General features: G+C 46.3%; 1 protein-coding gene across 1 annotated transcript; it reads right to left on the bottom strand.

The window, feature by feature from the left end:
- Positions 1–14,844: 14,844 nt before the first annotated feature.
- Positions 14,845–19,873, bottom strand: gins3 (GINS complex subunit 3). Its single transcript, XM_056281846.1, has 3 exons — positions 19,703–19,873; positions 17,068–17,301; positions 14,845–15,075 (listed from the first exon to the last, which is right to left on the bottom strand). Exons 1-3 carry the CDS (start codon positions 19,871–19,873, stop codon positions 14,845–14,847), a joined length of 636 nt encoding a protein of 211 aa, XP_056137821.1.
- Between the last annotated feature and the right edge of the window lie 297 nt (positions 19,874–20,170).

The following is a 20,170-nucleotide window of genomic DNA, read 5'->3' as shown; positions in this document are numbered from 1 at the left end:
CCTGAGATCAACGAAGATATACAATCAGGTCGCTGGACAAGGGGAACAGGAACCTCACCATGGTTCTGCGTGCGAACCAAATTACTCCGAGCCTCGTCTCCACACGAGGTATGGCCGTGTCATTAAGCCAAGGCAAGCCCTTGACTTATAATTGGTTGAAAAGGGTGTGGGCGGATCGCTGCCCTAAAAAAACCCCCTACCTGTTATGTGCAGAACAACGTACCTGTATTGTGAGGTTAACTCAGTTTATTACTGCATCCTGATGTGAAAACAGTTTATTGTTTGTTATATCAGCTGCTGTTCACTCAAGTTCAGGACGCAGGGGATGTTACAAGACTGTTGGGTTATGTGCCTCTTATATACTTGTGCCTCTTATATACTTGCACACTCTTTTTTGTTGAAGAGAGATATAATGTTTAAGTACTGTCGCGGTTTTTCTATAGCCCGGATAACTATGGATGGAGGCGGGGACTTTTAGGTGCGACAAACCGGGCTTCACCACCGTTAGCTAGATAGCTGCGCCAATGCTAGGGCTAGCCTGCTAGTTAGCCGTGTGCTAATGGGTTAGCAAGCTCACCTTGGGACCAGGGCTGGTGATGGAACAGGGCGGCTGAGCTCTAGGCGGGGCGGGAGATGGATGGCTGCTCTCCGGGGTGCGTGTCTCTCTCTCTCTCTGTACTCTGGCTCCGGTGTGACCGGGTGAATGTCTCTCTCAGTCTCTCTGGGGAAGCTCTCGGGGGTAGTCAGCTAGCTACAGGTACCGAGGCAGTCTGCTGCTAACACTACCACTGCTAGCCACCGTATCTACTGTCTAGCCCAGGATACGCTAGGTTTCCCTGCTCTATCCCACGCTAAGGTGACAGTCTACGATATGGTTACTAAACAGTTCTGGCGCTTTGTCTCTCCCGCGGTGTCTAATATAGTTGCGTCTGTGACAGCGCGAGCTAACCTGTGATTGGTCCTCTAGCTGCACGAGCCCAGTGCAACATTCCAAGTACATCCCCAGGCATTTCCCACTACACTGCCCCCCTCCAGCACTGTTGAGTCCCTTCAACATAAATGAACAACAGACTACAAAGATCAGTCTGATTAATCTAACACGATAAACGGGACAGAACACCCGCGAAATGAACTAGGCCCGGAACAAAGGGCGTCAAACAAATGTGGGTGGTCGCTATCCATACTGGACTCTTGTGACTAGCCTAGTAACCCCCAAGTCAACTAGTCACGTCCGTCAAAGTTAGTCTAGGAGCCAGGCGGGCCTCCGGACTGGCCGGCCCCGTCTGGTGGTGTACGGGAGATGGGACTCAGCGGCGTCGGCTTCGTCTCCTTCTGGGTCAGGGGCGTTGGACTGCCCGCCCGGAGCACAGGCTGCTGTCCCACGACGTTGGGTGATTGTCGACTCGCCTGAAGAGTAGCTGGCAGCAGTACGCGAGAGACGGCGTACTCCCCTACGGACGTACCCACGATAACTGTGGCCACTGGCTCCCCTTCGACGTAGACCTGGCCTCCCCCGGATACAGTGACATGAGCGGCCAACATGAGATCTAGGCCCAGGAGGAAGGGGTCGCGGATGGGCGCGACGAACACATCCCATTCGATGGTCTTGGGGCCCAAGCGGATGGTCACCCTATACTTCGGGGTTTCAGCCATGTCTTTACCCTCTTCAGCGTTACGCAGAATGGCGATTCCGACGCTCGGCTGGTCGGCCAGATTTAATCGTTGGAATGTGTCTCGGGACATCACCGTGGCTTCGGCCCCTGTGTCAACGATGCACTTCAGCTGCAGGCTGTTCACGGTGATGGGAATGACGAGACTGGGTCCATTCCCCGAGGCTCGGCCGAGATTGACTGATGGCTGCTCGCTGACCTTCCTCGGAGCCCTCGGGCTTGGTGACCGTGAGTTACACTCTCGCTTGAAATGGCCCTCCTCTCCACACTGGTAACAGGTCCCTTTGCTGCGGGAACTTGGGCTCGGGGACCGCTGCGCGCGTTGCCCCGTGTGCGCGTAGGTAGCCCGCTCAAGCGTCCTTCCCCGTTCCACTCCTACTTGTTCTTTGGCCATGTACCGCTCGATGTTTAAGAGCACCTTGTTAATGTTGTCGATGCCACTGGCCAGGGTCTTGAGCTCGGGGGTGCTCATGCTGTCTCCTACCGGCGGAGGACTTGGAGAGCTATCGCGACGCCGCTCGTCTTCCCATGCTACTCGCCGGATTCTCCCTTTTCCTTCAACCTCTCGCCCCAGCGTCGCTTTAAAGTCATACTCGCGTGCCTCAACCTTCCTGATTGCTTCAGCTAGTGTTTTGGGTTCTGCCCCCAGGACTTCATACGCGATGTTTTGGTTCTTCAGCCCGCGCAGAGAGGCTTCTGCAGCGTAGGCCTCCTGCAGTGTAACACCAACCTGCGGGTATGCCAGTGTGACAAGTCTCCTCACTTCCTCGCCAAACTCATAGAGGGTCATCTCTCTGGCCTGCTTAACCTCGCTGAGTTTACGGCGCGCAGTTCCCTCAGGCAGCTCTTTACCGTAGCGGCGGCGTAACTGGGTGATGAGCGCGTGGTAGTCATCTTTTATCGGAGCCGGCTGCGCGATGACAAAAGACATGGCGTTGTCCCTCAGTCGGAGATACAAGGCGTCCAAACAGGTCTCGTCGGTCCAGCCCCTCTTTCTCGCCATCCGTTCGAATGGTCCAACGAAACTATCCCAGTCGCCCTTACCATCAAAAGTGGCGAGGAGCTTGATGTCATTTTCGTGTCCTCGGTCGGGACCTTGTGAGCTTCGGTTGCCGCTCCGACTTTGAAGGTCTCCTGTCTGGCTCTGTTGACCTCTAGAGGAACCTGCCTGCCCTCCAACGCTGTCATCCAGCAGGTTTCGGCCGCCGTTGCTGTCCAGGGACATTTGGCCACCCTGCATCCCGTCGGGGGGTGGTACTGCAGTCGCTCCATTTTTTCCACCATGACCGATCGGAGTGCTGGTAAGTGGTGCGGGCTCACTGGGTCCATTTCCTGTATAGTGCAGGGCTGCTGGGGCCGCTTTGCTGCTCGGCCTGGCTGGCGTCTCCTTGTTGCGCCGGTCGCTCAAGTTAGCCACTGCGGCCATAGCTGCTGGCAACAGGTGATCAGCGCCGTCTCCCGGGCCGGGGTGAACTGCGAGAGTAGGCTCATGTCTTGCACCGTTCTGCTAGTTCGTTCTCCGAGCACAGCCCCTGCCGACCCTACACCACTATCGCTTTGAGGGCTACTAGGAGAAACCCCTTGCTTCACTACTTGAGCGATGGGCGACAAACCGGGAGGCTCACCTTGGATATCTGAACGATGACGGGCCCAATCGGTGCGCTGAATGGGAGGTGTGGGGGGACGAGATCGCTTAGCCACCGCTTCCGCTAGTCCATCGATACGCGCTGTGAGGGCCTCCATCTGCATCTCTATCTGGCGTTGCATCTTAACCTGGGTCTGGCGTTCCATGTTTTCCATCTGGCGTTGCATCTGAACCTGGGTCTGGTTCATGGTTTCCATCTGCGCCAGGAGGAGCTTCATCCAGGCGTGCTCTCCGGGGTCTTCTGTCCCCACACCAGCACCATCCAGACTCAACTCAGACTGTTCTTTTACATTTTCTTTGTCCTGTGACATTTTTATTTTTCCACTGATTTACGTGACTACTGAAGAAATTACAGTGCTTCACAAAATGGCTGACTCACTCAGTTGCTAGCTAGCTATAGCGATGCCGCCAAAAAGCTGCTAAATGCTGCTTTGAAATGCTGCAGAATGTCAATGCTAATTAGCTAGCGCCACTGGACGTCCTTTTGTGCACTTTCAGGGTGAAACTCGGTGAAAAACAATATCCTCACAGTGTGAATGGCGTTGAGAAACTAATGAGTCTTTTTATTCACTTTTTCGTTTGGGTTCCACTTCATAAAGAAGTTTCTTATTCACTTTTTTCGTTGGGGTTCTACTTCACGAAGAAGTACAAAATGGCTTCTTGCTAGCTGGGTTAGCTCACAGTGTGCAGGCTGAATTATGCCGCCATGTGACCGGGGCAGGATCCTCCGGTGTTGAGATTATGGCGAATCCCAACCTTTTATCCCACTTCTGACACCACTTGTCGCGGTTTTTCTATAGCCCGGATAACTATGGATGGAGGCGGGGACTTTTAGGTGCGACAAACCGGGCTTCACCACCGTTAGCTAGATAGCTGCGCCAATGCTAGGGCTAGCCTGCTAGTTAGCCGTGTGCTAATGGGTTAGCAAGCTCACCTTGGGACCAGGGCTGGTGATGGAACAGGGCGGCTGAGCTCTAGGCGGGGCGGGAGATGGATGGCTGCTCTCCGGGGTGCGTGTCTCTCTCTCTCTCTGTACTCTGGCTCCGGTGTGACCGGGTGAATGTCTCTCTCAGTCTCTCTGGGGAAGCTCTCGGGGGTAGTCAGCTAGCTACAGGTACCGAGGCAGTCTGCTGCTAACACTACCACTGCTAGCCACCGTATCTACTGTCTAGCCCAGGATACGCTAGGTTTCCCTGCTCTATCCCACGCTAAGGTGACAGTCTACGATATGGTTACTAAACAGTTCTGGCGCTTTGTCTCTCCCGCGGTGTCTAATATAGTTGCGTCTGTGACAGCGCGAGCTAACCTGTGATTGGTCCTCTAGCTGCACGAGCCCAGTGCAACATTCCAAGTACATCCCCAGGCATTTCCCACTACAGTACTGTCGGATGAAGGGGCCACTACTACATTACCCATAATGCACCAACCGGATGTAGCGGAAGTGGTTAAGCTAACGGAGCCATGCGGTCTACCACGAGGGTGTGTAATTAGCAGGATGGAATTAAGCGAGCAGAAGAATCAGACTCCCAGACAACTGAGTGTACCTGGCAGTATTAGACAAGACAGTCACCACATATATGATTTTGGTGTATAAAATGAATTCATTGGGGTGGTTATAGCTCTGCACCTCATGTTTTCTCTGATGACCCCTGTTGCTGAAACATTGACATTCTCAAATGGCCCCCGGCCACCGACACGTCTTACTCCTGATTGCATCAGCGCAGCAAGCCAGCAGACCCCGTCTAGACACTTACAAATATTAAAACCAAAGGACATTTATTCTGAGACTTGACCTCTTTTTTTATCAATTTACTACATCTTTATTTTATATTTGGGTTGCATGACTTCCTGTCATCTCTTTGATCATCTTTCAAATTGGAAAAAAGGTAAATTTTAGCCAGACATATCACTACCAAATAACTTTCCTGTTTATTCCTTGCACGTGTGCGTGCCACCTGTCATATAATAAGCACGTCCATCTTCCTCCGCCCCCTCAGAATACAGCTTTGTCTGTGCTGTCGCTGATGTGCCAGTGAGGATGTGGTGAGACTTGGTACATATGCGTGTGTATGTGTGTGTGTTGGGGGGGGGGTAATATTCCTTTGGAGATCATAGTGGGGCTGTTGCTTTAAATACAGCTAATCCTTACACCTCATCACCAAGATGTGGTTTTACTGCTGCTGCAGTGCTCTCTCTGTCTCTCTCTGTCTCTGCCCCCCCCCCTCCCCCGACATTCAGTCGCCTCTCCTTGGACCCTTTGTTCCTGTTCCTACACCCCCCACCATTCCCCCTTAGTTGTGTTTTCTTTTCTGTTGCTGTAAGCAGGGGGCACTTTTCAGAGAGGAGAGTGAAGGAGAACGGAAGATCTGCAAACAGAGGGAAGGATAAAAGGTGGCTGGCTCCATCCATGATGGCAGGAGAGGAGAAGAGAGGAGTGCTTCTGTACAGACTAGGACAGGGGTCGGCAACCTTTACCATGTAAAGAGCCATTTTTTGGCTGGAAGGGGGGGGGGAATTCTGTCTGGAGCCGCAAAAAATATTTCAGTCCCACAGCACCAGCCGTAGGCTACTAATGTTCAGATGAGCATTAGGTTAATGCTGTAGCCTACCACAAGGTGGCTGGATACGCTGTTTATTAGTCCTATTATTTGGTTACTTTAAGTTTAACCAAACATTGTTATCAATTCAATTTTTTTTGTGCATTCATTAAATGATATACCCAGCAACATACCTGCAACCATTGTAATAAATAGTTGACACTTTTATTTTTGTAAGAGATGCCTTTTCCAACAAAACACAAGAGAGAACAATGGTACAATAGTGTAGAAAACGATGCACTTAATAATAATAATAATAATAAATCAATCTTATATAGCGCTTGCATGTGTGGGCTTACTAGCTAGCATGTGTGGGCTTACTAGCTAGCTTTGTGAAAGACCAAATGAGATGAAAAGCCTAAATGTAATTAAATTTAAGGCACAAACAAAACATAGCTAGCTTTAAATCGTAAAAGTAGAAAAAATAGACCAGTTTCAAACAATGAGCTGCATTTTGAACAAAGATATGCTATAATTCAGGGTAAGGCTATCCGTTGTGGAGTTACTTTATCCATGGCCACGTACAGCAGTCGACCCAGGACCTGATGAGCAACACAACTATGTCACATATAAGTCATGGAGAAAACTTGCTGAAAGAGATGGTACCAATGAAGCATATCGTTCTCACCAGTTAATGGGACTTCTGTTTCTGGGTATCCCTGCAGACCTTCTCGATATCAGGGCTGTAAGACTTTCATCTTCACGCAAGACTGCAGGCTCTCGACTATAAGTCGGGAGCGATGTTTGGACTTTATGTAGTTCAAGCATGAGACAATTTGCTCACGCAAATATGTTGATCCGAAGATGGACAGGACTCCAGACGCATACTTCTTCATGTTGGCATAATTGTCAGGAATTGCACTCCATGTTTCAAACACAAGTTTGTCGGGTCTGGGGAGTTTTTCAGTTTCACTCCAGATGTGGATTAGAGCGAGAGCAGCGTTCAGGCTTTTGAACTTAGAGACCCATATGTCTTTGGCGGCTATGTCGGCCAGTTCAATTTCAAGATCAGATGGGCTTACGCCTGAGAATGCGGACATGTTTAACAGGGATGGATCAATGTCCAGGGGTGTGACAGGGAAGGCTAGTGTGTTGTTGTTGTTTTCATTTCGGAACTCTCCGAATCGTTCCTCAAATGCCAACTGCATTCCTGCGATCGCAGGTTGCAAATAATCACCGCTGATCATATTGTAGCGAATTCGGGGGAGGGGGCGGGACGCCGCATCCGGGACGCGAACCCGTGGCTCCCACACCGCGAGCGACTACGTTAACCAGTCGACTAAAGGGTCCGACTCATTACCCAAGGGCCAACGTGTCTACTTATCCATGCACGTTACACTATGATTATAGTCTCTGAACTCTTTCAATGAAGGGAGGTGGCACAGCGTGCCTCTCTGTATATCTTTCACAAGGACTGTCAACTTGCGCTCAAACGCTAAAATCTCCTCTAGCAGTTGCTGAAGACTTTTGTTCCGATTGTTCAGGTGACCTGTCACGTCCACCAGGAAGTGTAACTTCTCCAGCCAATCTGGATCTTCCAGTGGCGGACAGACCTGGCCTTTGCTTTGCAGGAAGGTTTTCGCGTGCTCTACACAAGCGGCAAACCGTTTCGGGACCTCCTCTCTCGGACAGCCACCGGACTTTGTTGTGGAGCCAGAAGATCCGAATATGCGCTGTCGACCTCATCAAGCATTGCACGAAACTGACAGTGGTTCAAGCCTTTTGCAATAATTTTGTTCACGATCTGGACGAGCAGGTTCATCACTTCCATGCACTCAGGGGGGGGGATGTTTGAGCGCACAGAGCTTCTTGGTGCGAGATGCCGTGAAACGTTAGAAGCTTTCGGTCTAACGACTTTTGTAGTGAAGTCACAAACCCCTTCTGCTTCCCTCTCACACTGGGTGCTCCACCTGTAGCCACTGACGCCACGTGACTTGTGTTTATTTATTTATTTAATCTTTTAAACAGTTCAACGCAGCCTCACAAATGTCTCCCCACCGTGTTTGGCCTTTCATCGGTATCAGATCCGTGATTTCTTCCTGCGGTCCATCAGAGTTCACATACCTACATAGCAACGCAGTCTGCTCAGTGTCCTTCACGTCGCAGGTCTCACCGCAGGCAATAGAATAAGCAGGAGCTGAGTTAATGTCATTAATTTGCTGACGGGTGACGTCTGCTGCCAGTCTTACGACTCTGTCTTTGACTTTGGAGATGTTGAAAATACTGCGTCCCCGCGCTTAAGCATATCAGCTCCTTCACGCCTCAGGGCGCCTACGATTCCCATGGCCTTACGGTCGCTCCATCCCACTTCTGACACCAATGTAGCGAATTCGGGGAAACAACGCAACCACAGGAACTGCCGCGGCCGGGAAGCGAACCCGTGTCGCCCGCACCGCAAGAGGCATCGCTAACCGCTCGACTAAAGGGTCAGACTCGCCAGCCAGCGGTCAACGTGTCTACTTATCCATGCACGTTACAATACATAGGCTACTCAAGCCACCTCTCTTTACTTCGGCTACAAGGGGCCAGGATGTAGATGTAACAAATACCCCATTTAAACATTGCAGCGAATCCGTGGGGGCAGCCCGGGACCGCCACAGCCGGGACGCGAACCCGTATCTCCTGCATCGCAGGCGACAACGTTAACCAGCCGACTAAAGGGTCCGACCCGTTAACCAAGGGCTAGCGAGCCTATTCATCCGTGATCGTTACAATATTTTCTTTATTCGATCTGCATATTATTTGTTTTTACTAATGGGTAGTGTTAGGATAACTTTAATTACCTTATGGTCAACAACGTTGATAGAAAGGAAAAAAATAGGTCTATATTTTTTGACAACGTTAGGGAGCCACAAGGGAGGCGTGTAAGAACCGCATGCGGCTCGCGAGCCGCAGGTTGCCGACCCCCCGGACTAGGAAAAGAAAACGATAGAGTACTTTGGATACAGCTATGTTTTTCTTTTTCTCCTTGACTGAACAGTAAGAATTACCTATAACATGTTCTGCTTTTAATATTGCACTAGCATATCCCATTTTTCTCATTTCTTTACGGTTCTACAATGCTTAGTTTTAAATATGGGTGACCTGTGGGAACAAATCCCTTTTCCTTGGCAGTGGTCGTGTCCTGTACTGCCAGTTAAGTGAACGGGACTATAACTTTCTATTTCTTTGGAGAAAAAAAACGTTGTGTTAAATTTATATGGCCAGTGGGGCCGTGTAGGGCCATCTGACCGTGGCTTGCTTGGGGTGTATATTATTGATGAGAAAATGATAATAAAATGCCAATGTCAAGTTTATGGCAACCCTGTTTACACAGAAACTCAATACTCTGCCGCGCACACAGAAGAGAATGCACCATTAGGCTGACTCGACAGTACTGTACCTAGCACAGACACAGACAGACAGATACAGACAGACAGACAGATACAGGCAGACAGACAGACACAGACATACAGGGACAGATACATACAGACAGACAGATACAGGCAGACAGACAGACACAGACAGAGATACAGGGACAGACAGATACATACAGACAGATACAGGCAGACAGACAGACACAGACAGACAGACAGATACAGGCAGACAGACAGACAGATAGAGATACAGGGACAGACAGATACATACAGACATACAGACAGATACAGGCAGACAGACAGACACAGACAGGCAGATAGAGATACAGGGACAGACAGATACATACAGACAGACAGACAGATACAGGCAGACAGACAGACAGACAGACAGACAGACAGACACAGGCAGACAGATACATACAGACAGACAGACACAGACAGAGATACAGGGACAGACAGATACATACAGACAGATACAGACAGACAGATACAGGCAGACAGACAGACACAGACAGACAGACAGATACAGGCAGACAGACAGACAGATAGAGATACAGGGACAGACAGATACATACAGACATACAGACAGATACAGGCAGACAGACAGACACAGACAGGCAGATAGAGATACAGGGACAGACAGATACATACAGACAGACAGATACAGGCAGACAGACAGACACAGACAGGCAGATAGAGATACAGGGACAGACAGATACATACAGACAGATACATACAGACAGACAGACAGACAGACACAGACAGGCAGATAGAGATACAGGGACAGACAGATACATACAGACAGATACATACAGACAGACAGACAGGAAGAGAGAGACAGACAGACAGAGATGGACAGACAGGGAGACAGACAGGGAGAGAGAGACAGACCGAGAGAGACAGAGGGACAGACAAGAGTGGACTTGTGTTTTTTTACATACGACTACTAAATACTAGATACTTCACCATCAACATTCAAGCATTTGGCGAACACCCACGTCCAGGATCATTTATGTTAAGTGAAACAGTAGAATATCTCAGTAACTTTTTTACTTATTTAACCTTTATTTAACCAGGAGGATCCCGTTGAGATTCATAAATCTTAAACAACATCTTAAATCTCTAACAAAATCTTAAAATCTCTACTCTCAAAATCTAAAATCTCAAACAAAATCTTAAATCTCAACAAAATCTCAAATCTCAAACAAACTTCGTGAATCTTAAACAACAATTATCACAAGGGGCAGTAATGCGAGAGCAGAATGAGGGGAATAGGACACGAGAGAGAGGGCGAGATTGGAAAAATCAGCCTTGGGCTCCACTCAACATCTGATAGTTTACACAAACAGATTCCCAGCAAATACCACACGTCAGGGCCCTTTAAACAGACAGAGGCCAGAGGCGTCATTAATGTCTCAAGTGTCAGGTTCCTGGTCTTTTGCCCTCCATCTGCCCTTTCTTGTGATTAAATATTTGGCTGTGATCGTCAATTCAGTGTCCTCCAAAACCCACAGGCAAAAACAATGAAATGTGACTGTTGTCACCTCGGCGTTGGACAATGTCACACACCTGCAGCAGAGCTCTGCCCGGGCCAAACACCGACCCGACCCAAACACCAGCCCCGACCCGACTAGGTCTGCGATGTTTCAGCCCGAGCCGAGACCAACACCAATATCACTTTAAACTGTCTGACGTGTGTTCTCTCTGACACACACACACACACGGGATGGTCCTCTGTCATGTGTAATGCACACCTAGTATAAGCTCATGTATAACATAATCATCCATCCATCCATTATCCAAACCGCTTATCCTTACTCAGGGTCACAGGGATGCTGGAGCCTATCCCAGCAGTCGTTGGGCGGCAGGCGGGGAGACACCCTGGACAGGCCGCCAGGCCATCACAGGACCCCAACACACACATTCACACCTAGGGACAATTCAGTACAGCTGATCCACCTGACCTACATGTCTTTGGACTGTGGGAGGAAACCGGAGCCCCCGGAGGAAAACCCACACAGACACGGGGAGAACATGCAAACTCCACAGAGGACGACCCAGGACGAACCCCAAGGTTGGAGTACCCCGGGGCTCGAACCCAGGACCTTCTTGCTGATCAATATAACAATATTTTCTACAGGGGCCTATGTGTGCTCTGCATGTATATGGGAAGTTAAATGAGTCCGAGTCTGACCCAAGCCCGATCTATACTAAAAAAAAATTTTTTTTTAAAAAGACCTGAGCCCGGTCCGAATCGACTCAGGGCTTGCAGACCTCTAACCAGCAGAACTGTCTAGATGTAGTTTGCCCAATAAGGGTTAAGCTTCACCTTGAAAGAGAATTCCTCATTATTACTCTGACAGATGCCTCGACGGGTTTTTCCAGAGCTACAAAGCAGGGAGCCAATGTACACGAGAGAAATTAAGACCTCTAAATGGAAAGATGAAATCAATCAATTTCAGGGTTCGCATCTGAAATACCTTAGACCAGACGCAGGGTCAATCTGTGAAACGGCTCTTACGGGTGTCTCTCTTCTCTTTTGGAAAGAGACACCCGTACATGCTGCAAATATTGAGCGATCCCATTTGATTTCAAAAACAAAAGTGACAGGATGAAGAGGTCGAATGGCCTGTTTCTGAGAGATTCTGCCTTAGGTTTTTAATTTGCACTGCGTTAGGACATTTTTATGGCCTTCTCTCACCATTCCTATATATATATATATATATATATATATATATATAAATGCACCAACATGGAAATTTGAAACATCACTCTCTCTTAACTGACCAAGGCGATCAATAGTGTCAACCCAGAGGCAATGTCAATAGCTTCCATCTCCGATGACCCCGTCCACCAGCTAGCATGCATCATCTGACCCACATTTACCAGTTCAGTGAGCAGCTAGGGCTGGGCCACCCTTGCAGTGTTGTGCTCGCTGGCTAGGACGCATCCAGCACAATCAGAAAAAAGAGGAGGGGCACCGAGATAAAACTGAACAAGGTTAGGTTGTGGCAGTCTTGTTGGTATATCGGTTGGGAGGGGCGAGGGGCGGGGGGAGGGGGGGTGCTGACCTGACTCCGGCTGACATCAAGCCGGGAAGTGTGTGAGACATTAAGCATGCAAAGTGCTGAGGTTGGCAGTACCAGCCAGCATTTGGTCCTTATGCAGAATGACGCAGATGAAGTTCTCTGCAAACACACACCTACTGAGCGACCTGAATGTCACCTCTGGCTTAGTACGACGCACCCACACAGGCATATGGGTCCCATGATGTGTGCAGCCGAGGGCCAAAACACAATCCCACTTCGCCATTCAAATCTTTAAACAAAAAAATAAAATAAAAAGATTTCTGCAGTACAAAGAATCCAGTCAGACCCGTTAAAGGGCAAGTAAAGTAAGATGCTCAGTGATTCGGTGTTACTTTCGGGTCAGCCAGATAGCCGGCTCGCTAAATAACACCATTCATGTTGTTTAAAAAATAAACAAAAATAAATTAAAAGTAAACGATCACCTCATGAGGTACAACTGTAAGAGCTTTAGAGCAGGTTTATCACACACACACACACACACACACACACACGTTGGCACTTCTATTTGTAGAGACCCTCATTGACCACATTCATCCCCTACCTTCATCCTAACCCTAATGCTGACCTCAGCCCAAAACTTTTTTAATTTGCTGTATTTGTGAGCTGGAGCCCCCCCCATCCACCCCTGATTCCCCACCTACAGATACCTGCAATAGCACACATACTGGATATATATATATATATATATATATATATATATATATATATATATATATATATATTCAAGGTCGGCATCACTGCAGAACCCGTTTTACAATTTTAGAGCGCCCCGGCTTTTGAAAGCACAGCCAATTTTAATTAAACGCCGAAAGCAACGATGGGCTTTGGTACGGCAAAAACCAGCGTAATGAACGGAAAAAGGCGATCTGGCGCAACAAGCTGCTGTTTCGGCCCAAAATGATCAACCCCAGCAACAATTTCGCTTGTGATCAACCAACCAGCACGGCTCCCTCTGTCAGCTGGGGGACCAGAGTCTCGGCTGGGGTTCCAGTTTAAGTTCCATATGTTCACTTCGAGAATGTCAGCGTGCCGTTGCTTTGCCAGCTATACCTACTACTGAGACGTAGCATAATGCAATTCTGGGGGGGGGGGTGAAACAGCAGCTTGTTGTGCCCAGATTGTGCCATATCCCTTCTTTCTATCCATTTTTCATTGACTTGTGCGGTTTGGCATCATTTTGGGTGCGAACACATTGTAAACATGTGCACTTTTGTGACTCCCCCCCCCCATAACAGAAACTCTGTCCCTCACAGCTCACACTCCCTCACAGACTAGCTTCACCCCTCCCTTCTCCTCATCTCAAAATCCAACCCACGCAACAAAACCAAACAGCGGGCCAGACTCACATGGAGGTCGCCGATTCCACACATTAGTGACTGTATATTTTAATAGCACCTTGGAGAGTTGAGGACCTGCCAAAATGTTTTCATAAACCAAGTTTATCCTCACAAGAAAGATGGGCTGTCAAGGGTCTCACTTCACAAGCATAGCACAAACACACACACACAATGTGGGAGAACATACAAACTATACAATATAAACTCTAATAGACAAACAGTAGTAGAATAAGTTATCTTGATCTTGTGTGTGTGTGTGCATAGACATGTACACACGCCTATATATTCTATTTTCATAAAATTACCAAATAAAAATCCATTGCAAACATTTAGAGGTGATCGAGAGATAAATGTTATCATTTGTGTAGCTTTAATTCCTTCTGCAAAGTAAATTCACGAGGGTCATACAGCGCCATACAAAAAGCAGACATACAGCCATCGCAGTTGGGGGAAGTCTTATATAGTCCACCTCTCCGTGTGGATCTGAGGGGTTACACCAATATTTACACTGGTCACCAATCTTGGAATAGATGGTTCAGTCGCTCGCAGGCCTAAAATAAAGTCTTCATAGTGGCACATACATTTAAGAATTGATATCAGCAGTAAAAAAAGAAAATCAAACATGCATTCCTAATCTGAGGACAACTTTTAAAGACTTTTAAAGTTTGCCAATGCTTCGTTTTTGAGCAATGAGCAATGAGCCCAAGTGGAGGCTCTAGTACTCATCCTTAAGGTGTTTCAGATGGCCAGCAGCACATAGTTGGAGTCAACATTACCCCACATGATGTGGTGAAGTTCTGAATGGCATATTTGGCACAATTGATGGGTCGCCTCCTTCTAGCTCGTATTCTGAAACACTTTTGATTTCTTTCTTTTTAACTAAACGAGCAGTTAGTTGGAAGGAAACATGCTCATTTTGTGAAAAATTACACGCATCATGATATCCTCCTCAAATTAAATGGCAGACAGGTGACAACATTCTTGCATAAATTTGCAACTAGTAAAATGGGTATAGCCCCCCAAAACTTGGTGCTCAGCTGAGCTCAGCTATGCATGACGAGAATGTACATCAAGTCCGTAAAGGGGAGAGAACAAGGTCACACAAAGAGCGGATGTCAAACCGGTTTAAAGGGCGAAGTCTGGGACGAGGTCAGCTTTGGATGTCAGGCAGCTTTCTCTTACGATAGTTTAGAACGAGACTGGAGGCAGTGAGCTGGGAGGCGCGGCCCTTTTCCCAACTCTGGAAACCGTTAAGGCCACTCTGCCCCAGTCTAAACAACGTCCTCTCCAGATAGTCCAGGCGCTCCACCAGCTGCGACGTATCCTCGTTGTAAGCATTCTGGGAAGAGTCCATGGTCCGCCGGAACCGACCAATGAAAGTCTGGAGGGAGGATAGGAACATTTTGTGGGACCAAATTCTCAAAAGAATCTTGGGAACAAGAAAAATAAAAGCTAAAGAAAAAAATCCACTATTGAAAAAAATCATATAAAAATATATGAAGTTGATGCATTCTACAACAAGTGATACTAGCTGTGTGACTTAATGTGAGCTCTCACAAGTCAAATGTGTTCATCTACATGAGTAAACATGTATAGATTAGATCAGAATCATGTTTATTTATCATTAAAGTTATATAGAATCAGGCCATACTTCTTTAAAATAACCTTTCTTGTATTGCAAGTGTCTCAGTCTCCATCTCAGATGATGTGAATGAAGCCTATCTGCCTGACAACAACCGCTCCAATGAACCAGTTCACTGCAGTCTAGTTTTACTGATGAGGCAGCGCCCTCTAGCTGCAGAAGTGTCAACCAACACACACCTGAATTAGTAGGGAACAGCTTTTATGCACTCAGACAATATAAGTGGAAGTGGAAAGTAAAGATTTTTTTTTTAAGGGCACCGAAAAAAAACCACCTTACTAATATGGCTAATACTATATGGGATAGTGAAGTCTGCCACTTAAAAAAAAACAACCTTGAGAACCCTGAATTTTCTGAAACAATACAACAAAGAATAAGCGTTGGATTGAATATAACCACAGTTTTCATGTATTAATGAAAGTCAAAATGGGGGGTTGCATTTCATGAAAGTGGTATTTTCACTATTTGTAGTGAATTACACTGTTTGTCTCTTATGAAAATGATGGGCAATACCTGTAGAAACAAATAAATTCGCATTTCATACAACAATATTCAGTCAGTTCATATTCTACCTCACGTGATGCAATGCTCTGCTCTCTGCAGCTGTGTTATTATTTTTATCTGTCAGGTGACACAGAAAAAGTAAAACTGATAAGGTAAAGAAGCCTCGTGCAGGTGTGTATGCATTCGTTAGATTAAACAGTTGGAGATGGGAGGTGGAGGTGATATTAAGACGGAGTCTAGCAGCGTCACTAACAGCCTTGCAGATTTCCCTCATTTGGTGCTACAGCAAGTCTCAATTTCCAACCTGAGTTCCAAGATCCATCCTTGTATTTGTTCAGGATAACACATTGGATGCTACTTCACCTTAAGTGTGGACAGCGAAAAGAACCAAGAAAAATTCTTGGAAAAATTAACAATACAGACAAGATCATATAAATGTGCAGAGGTGCCAAATGTGTGTAGACCTCCACATCAGATACACTTAGGGTAATTGCATAAGATCACAAGTAACACACAACTGTGTGTTTCGTTGCTATATGAGACAGCACTTTGTCATGTTACAATCTCTTAACAGATAATTGTTGATATTTGGAGATGTATTAAGAGGCCTGTGACCTTATATACGGTCTAAGGAACTCGTTGTTTCCACTTGCCTATTAAAAGGGGTAGTAAACATTCTTTTTACATTTTTTTAGATGAAACCTGAATTGACCTAGGATGGTAGAACCGATCAACCTCGTGATAAATTCAACAAAAAGACAAGATACATCACATGGCCACTTTGAAGCCATCTTAACATGGGGTAATCAAAAATGGCAAGACCAATGTGACATACGTAGGTGACACACATGGGGTTCAGCGTGTTAGACCAATAAAACATGAGGCAACAAGCCGGTGTTAGCCAGCTAAACTCACTGCCACACTTAATCTAACCCACAACACCATCACTGTCCTCTTCATCTACACCCCTTTTTTGAACCTTTTGCTAAATATGAGCAGACAAAGATGGGCCAAAAATTAGTGCTTTTTTTTTTTAAAAAGTATCATTTATCTTGGATTGTGCCATGTAAAAAATGTTTTTTGTTGCAAATTCTTTGACATTATACCAATGCTGAGTTTTGAAATTCAGTTTCAAAACACTACCTTTCAGTTACCTTAAATTAAAGGTGATTTTATTGAGTCATGAAGTCAATTATTTTCGAGGTAACCTTTATACATGACACTCACCTGCAGCAGCGCCTGTGCAATGTCTGGGTTGTCTGGGCTGTCAAAGTGAAGCAACTGGGATCCAAGGCCGTAATAGTAAGGCCCCATTTTATGCAGGTCCACCACTGTGGGATCAGCGTTGAATACAGTCCTCCAGCCTTCTCTGTACACCTTAGGAATGTCTACTGACACCACCTTCCTCTTCCTCTCATACAGACCCTTGGCCAGCCATAAAGGAAGCTCCATCTTAGTACCCTAAGATGAAGGAAAGAAACTGTATCCAGAGGTAATACAAGGGTCAACACCCCCACCTTTGGGGTACAAGTACTCCTTTCTTACAGTTTGTCAAATGTTTTGTCACATCTATTTGTGGAATGTGCAATGATAAGAAAACAGCTGAATTATTTCTACACCTGTACTATCATCTCTGTACTGTAACCTCCCAAGCCTTACAGTCAACTTTATTTTCATATAGCCCAGTATCACAAATTACAAATTTGCCTCACAGCAACACCACATCCTGTCCTTAGACCCTCGCATTGGATAAGGAACATCTCCCTAAAAAAAAAAACCCAGTCCAACAAGAAGATGAAAATAAAGCTCAGAAACTTAACACCCCCACCACCACTACTCTAATAGACCCACGCACACCTAGAGCACGGCCCCCAAAAAGAAAACCATTAGTACATAAATACAGGTAATGGGAGAGATGGGAAGGCAAGACGGTTCAGTGTCAGCTGTCCTGTTAACTTACAGCATCAAGAGTGAGGACACATGGTAGTCTCATTGGTTCTCATTGTTGTAGTTTGGTAGCCAACTAAGCCATTTGGAACCAGGTTTTATGGTGGCACTATCAATCAATCAAGTTGTATTTTATATAGCAACTTGATTGATTGATTGATTGATTGATTGATTGATTGATTGATAGTGCCGCCATAAGACCTGGTTCCAAATGGCTTAGTTGGCTACCAAACTACAACTACCTGATGTTCCCTCTTTGAACGCAGGGACAAGTGTGTGAAAGTTGGTTGAATTTTTCGGTCAGGGTTTGTTGAGTTGGGGTTTTTTTGGTATGCAGCCCACTAAACATCAGATAAAGGGGTCTGCCGGGCGAGTGATCTCTTAAGTGTGCACTGATATTACCTTTGAGAAGTGGTTTAAAAAAAAATCTGAATGCATCAAATGTGGACTTCAGTGCAAATAGGATTCAGACCAAAGTCCCAGTCACAAGTCCGGTGCTGTTGGTGGTGCTGCTAGAAGCAAACGCAGACGCAGTCAGAACATAACGGAGAACCGCCATAGACTTTGAGGTTCCGTGACAAATGCTCACAAGACAAATGCTCACAACACTAAAAGAAAAAGAGACAAATGCTCACAAATTGTTTTATAATCTATATTTACAGTGAAAAATTATAGTATACATATATACAAATATGAAATATGTTTACATATCGGTTTAATTATGAAAATATGTACAAATACTTTCAAAACCCAATGCACTAGTAAAATATGTACATGAAATATTTCACACCTCTTAATTAGGTCACTGTGATCCCTATTACGTGCTTAGACCTATGTGATATTTCTTGTGACGTGCAACAGACTGTTCGATGGAATATTTTCCCATGAATAAAGGTTAATTAAGATTATGTAGTACCAAACAGTAATTGATAGTCTCATTATCATGACTATCTTTAAGATCACCATTTCATTTGTCAGGGAGATGTGATCCCTCTCACGTGCTCAGGCCTATGTGATATGTCTTGCGTGACATGCAGCAGAATGTTCAGTTGACTTTTTGAAAAATAAAGATTGTAAAACAATTTGTGAGCGTTTGTCTCTTTTTCTATTAGCATTGTAAACTACTAATAAGACACGTTAGCCCCCTAGCTAACGGGTGTGACCCTTTAGCCCAGTGGTTCTCAACCTTTTTGGGGTCCTGGACCCCCTGCGTATTTTTGATCTACCCTGAGGACCCCTCCACCTGATCTTGGGGGAGGGGGGTTTCAATTTGATAGAAACAGTAGAAACTGCATTTTAAATTGCATTATAGCATTTATTCACTCTTTGGGGCAAAAATAAGAGCTTTCAGTATTAACTTAGATATACTAGTTAACAAAACAGAATTCTTATGCAGTAACTTTCAGATATATGTAACAACACAGAATATGTATTCAGTAACTTTCAGATATATGTAACAACAGAATTTTAACTGCATTGCAAACGGGAGCGAGATCGCTTATTAAAATACAATAAATTACACTTGTGAAACAGATGTAATTAGAGAAAAAAGTCCTGTTACCCATTATAGTTTAGGTAGATAAAGGTCTCAGTCACATTTGAGTAAAATAATCCTATTTCTATAAATGTCATAGGATCTTTTTTTAAAGATATTTTATTTTCACGGACCCCTTGCAATTACACCACGGACCCACTAGGGGTCCGCGGACCCCGGTTGAGAAACACTGCTTTAGCCGAGCGGTGCGGTACACCGCGTATTGAATCCGGCACCGGGCAAGAAAATACCCGGTTACAGTGTTTGTGAGCATCCGACGTTGTGTACTTACTTTCACTGTAAGTGTGTCTACCTTACCTGAACTTGACCGGGTCAGGGTGCAAAACAACAACAACTTTCAATTCAAAGCCGCATACTGACCTCGGGTATGTCTCGGCTGTCGTGTGACTTCTCTAAGAAACCGAGTCGAGGAAACGGGCATTCCGTCCGGCTCGACAGTCTCTCGTGGGAAAGCAAGATGTCGTCCAGAGAAAAGAAGTTTTCTTCCATTCCTACTCCCGGCGGGACGGCGAGGTACGCCTGCGACTCCATTGAAGACCCTGAAGCGAGCGGGTTCACCTCCAACGACGGCGGAGAAAAACCCCCCTCCGATTGTTTGGTCCGCGTACTTCCGCGTTAAGTTTGGCGCGAAAACCTTTGCACCAATCGCAGCCCCTGCTGTCCTGTCGAGTCTAAAGCAGTCGATTACCGAAAGACAGAACTCGTCCGCTGTCGATCACGAGTTTTACTGTTGTTAATTTCGTTTTCTTTTGTTTTTTGTTGTCCCCCCCCCCACCTCACTTTTTGTTAATAATAAACAGCCTTGCCTGTTTTAATGACACATCTGCC

This window comes from Lampris incognitus, chromosome 6, assembly GCF_029633865.1.
Source record: "Lampris incognitus isolate fLamInc1 chromosome 6, fLamInc1.hap2, whole genome shotgun sequence".
In the NCBI taxonomy this organism is placed as follows: Eukaryota; Metazoa; Chordata; class Actinopteri; order Lampriformes; family Lampridae; genus Lampris; species Lampris incognitus.
This window is presented reverse-complemented; position numbering and strand designations above follow the sequence as displayed.